Below are 10,049 nucleotides of genomic sequence, written 5' to 3' on the forward strand. Positions count from 1 at the left end.
CATTCCGATAGGATGCATCTAAGAAATATGAAATTTATAGTATGAAAGGATTTCAAGGAAAAATTTTGTTACATGCAATCGAAAGTTGCCTGCAGAAAAATAATCCCAAAAAGGGTAATGTATCCGGCCGGAGCGTTCGCTTCCGTCTGACCTTCGTCAGGATATCGAGCATCCCAACTAGTGGGGAACTTAAAATTCTGAACCATGCCATCAAATGTCTCTCGGGACCACTTCAATGGTGGAAGACCGGTAGACATCTCTTCAGAGGAATCTTCGTGACGTTCTCCGGTAGACATAAAAGGGAAAATTACAGAGTTCTTCAAAGAAAGTAATGGGGAAGACGAAGAAGAATAGGTTTCAAATGGCAATACTAACAAAAGAAGGCAATCAAAGGATTTATATACCCACCGCCATCAATGACCTAGGAAACCGCAATAACACCTTTATTCGGGAAAACACGGTTATCTAAGCATCAGGGGCGAGTGGGAAAAACCATAATGCGAGTTCACGCGCGCGTGTAAGCCACGATTGACGACGTGCAACTGACAAGTGACAGCCTGTCCCTCAAACTGTCACACGTCAACAGTCGTCACTGTACCTTTCACTTGCCAAGAGTCAAGATTTTTAAAATTGAAATCATGAGCAAAAAGAGTATCTTCCTCAAAAAGATTCTCCATTTTTGCGCCAAAAACTCCACGGCAAAAACACCCATCTCTTATAGTCCAGTGCTCCACTTATTTGCATAAGAGCAACACTAGACTGGGGGGACTTGAAGGGGTAAGGTCCTAAAAACCTTGCGTAGGTGCTCGGGACCATACTACAACTTCACCACCAATGAACCTCTTTCAAGGAACCTTGCGCGACAGTGCACTGGTTCTAAAGAAGAGAACTTAAAAGAAAGTAGTCTCCAACATCCGCGTGCCAAGATAGAGCCAATATCCTTGGGCAAGCTCTCATGAAGCAAAACAGTTAGGATAAAGCCTTAACAACATATCCGCACAAATATCACCCAGACTTGGACTGAAAGTAACCCTTCTGTCATAACAGAAAGAGCATAAGAAAGAGCCACATAGGATTACAGCTGTAATCCTTCTAGTAGGCTTTATCGTGCACAACCATTCGGTTATAACCGAATGGCCACGTGGCATCATCCTGAGCATCCATCAAGATCACGGTGATGGCACTAACTTGGAGAAGGATCCACACTTGCCCACTTTCCACGTGGCATCTCCCCACCCGTTGATCATGCCCACGATCCGTGTGCCTATGCATCACGTTAATGATTAACGGTGGAGATAATAACCGCTTACGGAAAATGCTTTCCGTTACTTCCTCCGTCAACAAACTTTCCCGCCTAAATTCAGTTATAAATAAGGATAATTCAGGTACAATTTCTCAAGTTACACTCACTTCACTTTCAATACTACTTCTTCTTCTTTGAAACCTGTACTTATTCTCACGCCGGAGGGTGGTCATAAAGAGAACCCCCATTCTCCCCGTGGCGAGTCTAACGGCTGTTTGTTTTGCAGTTATCGTTCGAAGAAGAAGATAAGCTAAACCCTGAATTAAACGAGAGGACTCACCCCTTTTATGCAGATCCAAACCCCCTGGTCCAATTGATTCCGATCTATTGAACCAGTGTTTCTTCAACTGTGAATCAGACCTTCAAGATATACAGCGGAAGAACACCAGAGCACCGACTCAACCTCGGAGTTCTGATACCATGTCAGAACTCAAAGATCAAATGAACAAAGCTGTTTTATTATGAAATCTTAGTATCAAATACAAGGAGTGAACAAAACAGTCATCACAGACTGACAAGTAAGCAAGAGATCTCCAACAGGATGATCAATACAAGATGAAGATAAACCCTAGACTCACGAATGTACGTGTAAGGATAGGGAACAAGAGCAGCGACTAAAAAGGAGAAAACGAGAAATGAAGAGCTCGTGTATTAAAGCCTGGAACCTTCTGCCCATTATAAGGGTTAGTAACCCTAAACACCAGCTGTCATTTAACGGCTACAAGCCCAAGTGTAAGAGCCCAGCAACAAGGCAAGCCCGAGACAAGGAGGGAGCCCAAACACCAAACCTCACAATAAAACAAATAAGAAAGAATTAGAGAAGGAAAAATAAAAGGAAAAGGAAACATTTAAACTGTATTTTAACATGGGGATTGTGCAATTGAAAGATTGTTGAATGACATAAAAGAAAAGATATTGTTATGGTTGATGTGCAAGCCAAATTAGAGAATATAGATTATGGGGGATGGATTATGGGTGGAACAAATGTAATTCGTGATTGAATTAGTTGGTGTATATGCTTCTCTAGCATCTTGCTTATAGCTTTTTTGTGTGATTTTATAAAAGATAGCTTTGTGGTTCAAAAAAGTTATTAAAACTTAACTACTTTTTAACAATCAAATCAAATTTTAGTTGATGATTGAAATTTGACCTCTTTTATTTTTCTCGCATCATAAAAAAGGGACTTGTTTTCACCTCTTAGGCCTGCTTGTTTGCATCTGAATGGAATCAATCAGAGGTTGGCTCTGATTCGGTTAGAGGTTTTGGTGTTTGGTTCGACATCTGAATGGCATCTGAATGAGGATTTCAAGCTCTTAACCATTCAGCTTTGAGCAACCGCTGAACTATTCAGAGGAGTGGAGCCTTTTATTTGGTCAGAGGCTCTGATTCACCAAACAGGCCCTTAGTCTCATATTAAAAAAAAAAAGTGATTTCTTTAACTTATAATTATTTAGTTATGTATTCACTAAATTTCAACATATTTGAAATAAATATGAAAATCAAATTCGTTGGCAAACAGTTTATTTTTCAGTTTTTTCTGGATATGTTGGAGTGAAGAATAAAATCCAGGTTAATTGCGTTATGGTACCTTCTGATGCATTGACAGCTCTATGACCTTCTAAAGTAGAGATCATGAGTTCGAGTATCATCTAGAGCAAAATGTTCTCGGTTAAGCCAAAATGGAGACAGGCTGAGTCACCAACTCTGTTTGCGTTCGTGGACGTGGATAGCTTTTTGGCATTAGAGTTAACCCGGGTAATCAAGCTTTTGTTGGTCGTTAAAAAAACAGGCTAATGTATTGACTGAGTCAAACAAATGAGAAGTTATTTAGGATTGTTAACATAATTTTATTTCAAAATTTACAATTTATCTCGTCTGGTTTGTGTTTATCTACTTATTTAAAATGAAATCATATCCATTATCAACTATTGAAATTTACCCGGTTTTCTATCGTTTATTTAGTAATTATCTACTCATTTAAAATCAAATCCTATCCATTATCAACTAGTTCATCATACTTTCAACAAAAATCAAAAAGTTTCGCTTGAGGAGGATTAACATACTTGGTTCATAACAAATCTGTGCTTAATAAAAATTCCAAACTTCAACAAAGAAATGAGGAAGAGTTGTTGCCATTCATGTCTTGCATTCATTCTCAAATTCCTCAATATTTTCCAACTCTTTGTTGGGATTTCGATCATTCTTTACTCCGTTTTTATGCTACATCAGTGGAACAAACACTTGCCTGATTCTTCCGATGCGGTTTCAGCCGCTTTCAACGCGGATCGTGTGATAAGTCTCGGTAACATGATCGGTGACAGTCATTCCCCATGGTAACTTGGTTATAATTTTTTAAGTTTCTTGTTTAATTATTTGAGTAACTTATTATGATCATATTCATGACAGGTTCATATATGCATTTATGGGAATTGGTGTTATGTTATGTTGCATCTCATGCATAGGTCATATTGCAGCTGAAGCCATTAATGGATGTTGCCTTTATTTTGTATCCTTTTCATGTGTTTTATGGTGTCACTATGCATGAAATAATAATAATCAGAGATTACTAACATAAAAAGTTGTATCATTTTTAAGCTTTTGTTTCCTTAAATTTTGTAGTATGCTGTTCTGAAAACTCTATTCATCCTGCTAGAGGTGGCTTTGATTATGTTCATTGCATTTGATCGTCATTGGGAAAGTGTACGACAATTAAATTATCGTACAATTTTATACTTATATTGCTACAAAAGTAGGTAATTAATCATATATGTTATCGATTTATTTGTTAGGATCTTCCCTTGGACCCAACGGGAGCGATTGATAAATTTCGAGAATTTGTTGAATCGGATGTTGATTTTTGTAAGTGGATCGGCAGTACAGTTGTTGTAGTTCAGGTTAGTATTTTCATGCATTGGTATTCTTAAAGATGATTTTAGTTGAAATGGTTCAAAACCGATTATTACCCTTTAAATTCGTTGTCCATTTTTTTCAGGTTGTGTGTCTGTTGTTTGCTGTGGTGTTGAGAGCAATGGTGAATTTACAGATGAAACTTGATGAAGATGACATTGAAGAAGATGGTGTTGTAAGATGTAACGCTTGGGAGCCGTTGCTCAACCCGAATGTAGCCCAAACATCCGTGTCGGTTAATGTTAATGGTAAATCTTTCCATTCTGACATATGGAGTTCAAGAATGCGAGAAAAGGTAATTTTCTGATATCTAACTACTATACATCGGTAACATTATCGGCAACGAACTAATATTCATTTATGTGTATTGCAGTATGGACTGGGTAGCAGTAATGTCAAGTAAGCAGGCAAGTCTAAGCAAAACTATTAGGGTGAAAGACTGATCTTGTGTATATCCGTAGGCATGATTCGTGTTTGATTTTTCTGTGTATTCACCTACTTGATTGAGAAGGGTGAAGGTAGAATTTTTCACTTCCTGTTTGTGGATTTGCTTTGAATTAAAATCAAGATTTTACTGGTCATGACTCTCTTGGCATTTTACTGTAACCTTTTGGATACTTGATTTAACATATGTATAGTCCCTTATCAACTGATTTAATTGTTTACGTATTAAGGATTTAACATAACTAAAAATCATATAAGGATCCTAATTTAGCAATCTAGTATATATAAAAGATAAAAAGAGTTTGACTAGGTCCTTTTCTCGTGACATAATCAAAACATAAGTTTGGTTAATATCAATCAGCGATGATCATGCAAAGTGTCGTTGGATTCTGATAAAAGTTAGCATATCAATCTATGACAATCTATTAGGTTGCTAAGCACATGCGCGCGGAAGGGTGTCGTATATAACTAAGAAAACATGATGAATGATGGGTATTTTTCTTATTTTTTGACCGTTTGATTACTTTATCACATTTTGGCTGCTACTGGTCATGATTAAAAAACATAAAACACACATTACATACATGACAAATTCCCTTTACTTTTATAATCCAATAAAATTTATAGTCTTCACCTTCCATGCTCACACATGTGCCTTATTATTTTCAACAACTGTTCCTGCCCCAACTTGTGTTTTGTTAACTTCCAATTTGGCACTTTCTGTCTTGATTCTTCTGCCTTTGGGACCAACTAAATATTTCTATAGACCCATGATGGATTTGTTATATAATTTCTACAAGTGTGAGTAGTTAAAAATGTTTCAGTTTTATTTATTTCTAAGGCTTTATAATTAAATTTGTTAAGTTTCTAATTTGTCATTAAAAGTTACAAAGAAAAGCCTTAACCTTTACAAAATGTTCCCTTCAAGATATAACATCTTAAGCTCTTGCCATTTTTTTTTGTAAAAAGCCGAATCTTAAAACCGACTTCTTTGCAGGCTAACCAAACAAAGAACAACCCTCTAAAAATATTTTGTAAAAAGCCGAATCTTAAAACCGACTTCTTTGCAAAAAACTTTGAACAAGATCAAAAAAAAAAAAAAAAGACTGTACAAAAGAAACCCTGAATTTGGATTTAAATAACTTGTATTTATTTTGTACTACACAGACACCCAGAAAAGACCATGATTGTTGGAAACTCACAAGACATCATAATACTGTTATTAATAACAAACAATTGTGTGATTAATTAAGGAGTGTAAGCCAAAATCACTCTAGCACAAGTTCTTCCACAAGTTGTTCCACCACCTTCTCTTCTATTTCCTTACTAATATCATCAATTTGCACTTTCAAACACTTCGTCCAAACCTGGCCCGCAACCTCTTTCCTCACCACCCACTCCACCGCCAGCGGGGTGATGGTGCCGCCACCATCTTCCTCATCACCATCCCACACACACCTTTCATCCCCAGATAACCATTCCTTCATCTGGCCCCACACATGGTCTTTGTGGGTCCCACCTATTAAGGCTTCGTTGACAGCGTCAAAAACAAGCTTTTGAAAAAATCTTTGGTGTCTTTGTTTGGATTGGTCAACCACCTTATCAGTTTGGTTCATGTACTTGTCCCGCAAAGATGGATCCAGAGGGCTTTCGGGTGAATGCCACCTGGCGATAACTGTATCTGACTGGACCTCACCGTTAATTCCAGATGCTGATAATAGTGTTTGTACATACAATAAACATTCTTGCTCTTCTTCCTCTCGACTCAAGGGTTTTGTTGACGTTTCGCCTAAAACAGGAGAGACGGTCCCCACATCAGAATCGTCGAATGAGAGAGTCCGTGCAATTGATCCAATTAGCGGTGATTTGCCGATCAGATTGCATTTATTTGAATCTCCTGTAAATACAACATGAAACATAAGATGCACGTAAAAATAATATTAATTACCATGATCGTTCAACTTAGCCGTACGAGAATAACCTGATGTATGATCGTCATCTTCAAAGGGTAACTCCAATACCGAAATAGGGCTTGGCTGTTCTTGATTCTCGTTTGCATTTCCAGAAAACACCCCCTGCAAATAACCAATTACACACGCTTAAGATTTCAGTATCAAATATATTAGTTAGAAATATAACTTTTAACTAATATTTTGACTGAGTGCATACCTCAGGTAGATGTTGACTCGCTAGCTCTGCATCAACGCCTTTAACCACGACGTCACTAACGCACTGAGATCCATCATTACCAATGTTTCTTGACGATTGATGAGTGTCATCATCGGACTTTTGGGACTTCTGCTTGCTAGATTTTCGACTCTTGGAAAAAAATAAACTTGAAACTTTCCCTTTAAACAGCGATGATTTATGACTTTTTTCCTTGGTCAACTCCTTATCATCATCCTTTTTGCCTTTCAAGAAGTCGGTAGAAGATACCGGAAGCGATTTCGACCTCATCAAACTTTTAGGACTACGATCAATATCAATATCAGCATCTTGACACTTGTTTATGTTCAAATTGCTAGTATTTTTACAATTTTCTTCTGATTCTACCGATCTCTTTATATCGGAAAGTGCAAGCATTTCTCCCAATGTACTGGAGCTTCTTCTTACATGTCTTTGTTCTTGAACATTCCCGTTTAACGACATCATAGCCCATCTTTCAGACAAGCGCTTTTTCGCCTCTCTGCAAACAGACGATTCCGGAGAATAAGATGCGTGACTGAACGAGGAAGAAGAATACGGGCTTCCGAAACGGTTAACGTAATCCCAGGACTGTTGAGACGTTGGTGACATCACCTCTGAATCACTCAGATTCCCTGATGCATAATAAACTTCAGATTTACTAAATGAACTCTCGTCACCAACATAACCATTGGAAAAAACAGAGGAAAGAAGAGTTTCGTCTCTTCTACGGCCACTCGGACTTTCTGGTATGCCACGTGTACTCTCTTTTGGCTCGTTGTCTTCTAAATCTCCGTAAAATCCATCCTCCTCGTTTGATGTTTTTAATGATGAAGGAGACGAAAAGGCTTTCATGTCATGAGGCTTTCCAGTACTAGGTTTCAGTACAACGATACGCGTTGGCTGATTTGGCTTATTCGGGTTTCCATCGTATTTATCCCACACAATTCCGTTTACTTGTTTCCCATTTTTCTTTCCGGAACTAGGTAACTTATGAGCGTCTGACAACTTAGACGGTTTAAGAACCGTAATGCATTTTGAGTCTGGCAGTGGGGGTACAGACGGTAAATTTTGATGTTTAGAGAACAACGAATTCGGTTCTTGAAGAAGCTGGAGGAACAAATCTTTATTCGAGCTTAAAACTTCTAGCGCATCTTGAAACTGTTTAGTTTGTCGAAGCTTTTCATCGGTGGATAACCGTTTCGCTTCTATGAATTTCTCCCGAACGAAAGCCAAGCTTTTCTCATTCTTGCTTTCTTTGCATTTTCTCCCCTTTTGTGGCGCCTTTTGCGGTGAAACGTCATACGTTTTGCATGATTGCTGCCATATTTCAAAAACATCTTTGTACTGATTAACTTCATCATGTTCTTTTTGCATAAAGTCCAACGATCCAGAATGGCTTCTTGATCTGGATCTTCTTGAACTGCTTCTGCAAGAAGCTGAACCAAGTTGATGCTGCTGTGGAAGATCATCTAGCCCCATTAACTTGGCGACCAAGTTAGGTGGGCTTTGCTTCGGGACCTCTTCTTTTAACATTTCTTGCGCAATAAGCATCTTTATAGGCGTCCCGTTTAACTTCCTATTCGACCCAGATTTTGCTAACTCAGACACCATCTAGATATACCAACAACAGAAATCAAAATATTCCGTCAATAACAAGACACAAGCCGAAAAAATTACCACCATGTTAAAAGTGCCCAACTGAAAGTAACTAACTAATTACCGGTTTATCATGCATCCGACCATCAACTACTCGAGACCTTGACACATTCGACTGGCTCCTAGACAACGGGGAACCTATTTCAAGCAATATTTAAGACTTTTGCATATGAATTAGGGAAACAATACACAAACAATAATTCTAATAATCAAAATTTATATATATCAAAAAAATTAAAAAAACCTTCATAGTGTGGGTTGTCAGTCAGCAATCTGTTTCCTCCTAAACTCGCATTCAAATCGAAAAGGTTCACCATTCTTCCCAAACATCCCGGAATCGGACTATTCAAGCTTTTATTTCTCTCAAACTGATTCCTATTCATTTTAATTTTAACACCTGCTAATGCAAATTTCAGAATTTGTAATCAATAAAAGTAAATAAAATAAAATTAAAATTAAAATAAAAAAAAACTCAATAATATTACAATTTAATAAGTCCAATTTCTAACTTCAAATGTGAAAAATCACATCCATGAAGCGGTAAATTTACGAAACAATCACGGGTAGAATATATCGAAAGAAACAAAAAACGAATATATAAAATAAAAATCGAAAGAATCAACAAAAGTACATGAAATCAAACAAACAGAACCAAAACCATCGTATTCACACCAATATTTAATCAACACATATAGTTTCATCCAATAACCGCTCAGATTCAAGCTAAGTTGCAAAATAAAAAGAAGAAAGTAAAAAATGAATTACCTATGAATATCAGTAACAACAGTCAGTCAAAAAGTACTAGAAGAAGAAGAAGAAGAAGACTGTAGAAAACCAAAAAGGAGAATCAGATTCCGTGTTTACCGTAATAGCCGCGATCAAATCATACGGTAAAAAAACAGTAACGTGTGAGTGGAGATTGTTAATTTATTACCTAATAATGTGATTGAATTGTGGACGGAATCTGATATTCCGGTAGGAGAATGGAGCCGGAGATTGACCGGTAAGGAGTAGTGGAAATTGCGGTGGGGTGGAAATGCATTTGGAGTTGTGATTTACGCGCAAAACAGAGAGAGAGAGAGAGAGAGAGAGAATAAATGCAACCAAGCAAGCACAGATGTTGATGTTGATGAAGAAAGAGATGCGAAACTAATAGGAAACCGACGACGAGATACGGTGGTTTTACTTTTTGCTATTTCGTCCTTGTAGTTTCGGTTGCTTTTATAATTTGTTTCAACTTTTTAGTGACATGATTTGAGAATTATGATTATGTTATCATTAATTAAATTAAAATATAATAAAGAATAGTAAACGGATGGAAAAAGAACAACTATTTGTTTGTGTTACGAAAATAAGTTGAAGTTTAGTGATTATCGGGTGGATCATTCTTATATTACATTGTTATTTTATATATATTTTGTCTTGTGTTTTTTAAAGGTAATTTTACTTTTTTTTTCTGAACCGAAAATACTAAAAGTAATTTTTTTGGGCCAACATAATCAATTCCTAGCATTCTCGGCGCATTCACTGGATAAACGGAGTACTCTGAGAG

The 10,049-nt window shown here is 37.1% G+C and overlaps 2 protein-coding genes across 5 annotated transcripts; one reads left to right on the forward strand and one right to left on the reverse strand.

Annotated features, from left to right (window-relative positions):
* The first annotated feature begins 3,418 nt into the window (after positions 1-3,418).
* Positions 3,419-4,613, forward strand: LOC110901524 (tetraspanin-18). The gene is made up of 6 exons (XM_022148347.1): positions 3,419-3,636; positions 3,710-3,809; positions 3,923-4,003; positions 4,093-4,197; positions 4,296-4,505; positions 4,584-4,613. Exons 1-6 carry the CDS (start codon positions 3,419-3,421, stop codon positions 4,611-4,613), a joined length of 744 nt encoding a protein of 247 aa, XP_022004039.1.
* Positions 4,614-5,763: 1,150 nt separating this feature from the next.
* Positions 5,764-9,616, reverse strand: LOC110899058. 4 transcript variants are annotated; one of them, XM_035989039.1, is made up of 7 exons: positions 9,432-9,616; positions 9,263-9,318; positions 8,742-8,894; positions 8,562-8,635; positions 6,824-8,452; positions 6,636-6,729; positions 5,764-6,551 (listed from the first exon to the last, which is right to left on the reverse strand). In XM_035989039.1, exons 3-7 carry the CDS (start codon positions 8,878-8,880, stop codon positions 5,923-5,925), a joined length of 2,565 nt encoding a protein of 854 aa, XP_035844932.1. In that variant the 5' UTR covers positions 8,881-8,894; positions 9,263-9,318; positions 9,432-9,616; the 3' UTR covers positions 5,764-5,922. The 4 variants fall into 4 exon arrangements, with proteins under 4 accessions (XP_035844932.1, XP_022001616.1, XP_022001619.1 ...); XM_022145924.2 differs by having other exon boundaries at positions 9,263-9,321; XM_022145927.2 differs by having other exon boundaries at positions 8,562-8,657; positions 9,263-9,321.
* Between the last annotated feature and the right edge of the window lie 433 nt (positions 9,617-10,049).

This window comes from Helianthus annuus, chromosome 4 (assembly GCF_002127325.2).
Source record: "Helianthus annuus cultivar XRQ/B chromosome 4, HanXRQr2.0-SUNRISE, whole genome shotgun sequence".
NCBI lineage: Eukaryota > Viridiplantae > Streptophyta > Magnoliopsida > Asterales > Asteraceae > Helianthus > Helianthus annuus.

Bases quoted from the DNA above. Each gene is read 5' to 3' on its own strand.
- LOC110899058 (XM_022145925.2), bottom strand. From the start codon at position 8,880: ATGAATAGGAATCAGTTTGAGAGAAATAAAAGCTTGAATAGTCCGATT. The intron at 6,730-6,823 runs GTATGCACTCAG...GGTTATTTGCAG, and splicing joins CGAGTCAACATCTACCTGAG to GGGGTGTTTTCTGGAAATGC. The intron at 6,552-6,635 runs GTTATTCTCGTA...TTGTATTTACAG, and splicing joins AGATGACGATCATACATCAG to GAGATTCAAATAAATGCAAT.
- LOC110901524 (XM_022148347.1), top strand. From the start codon at position 3,419: ATGAGGAAGAGTTGTTGCCATTCATGTCTTGCATTCATTCTCAAATTC. The intron at 3,637-3,709 runs GTAACTTGGTTA...TATTCATGACAG, and splicing joins GGTGACAGTCATTCCCCATG to GTTCATATATGCATTTATGG. The intron at 4,198-4,295 runs GTTAGTATTTTC...CATTTTTTTCAG, and splicing joins GTACAGTTGTTGTAGTTCAG to GTTGTGTGTCTGTTGTTTGC.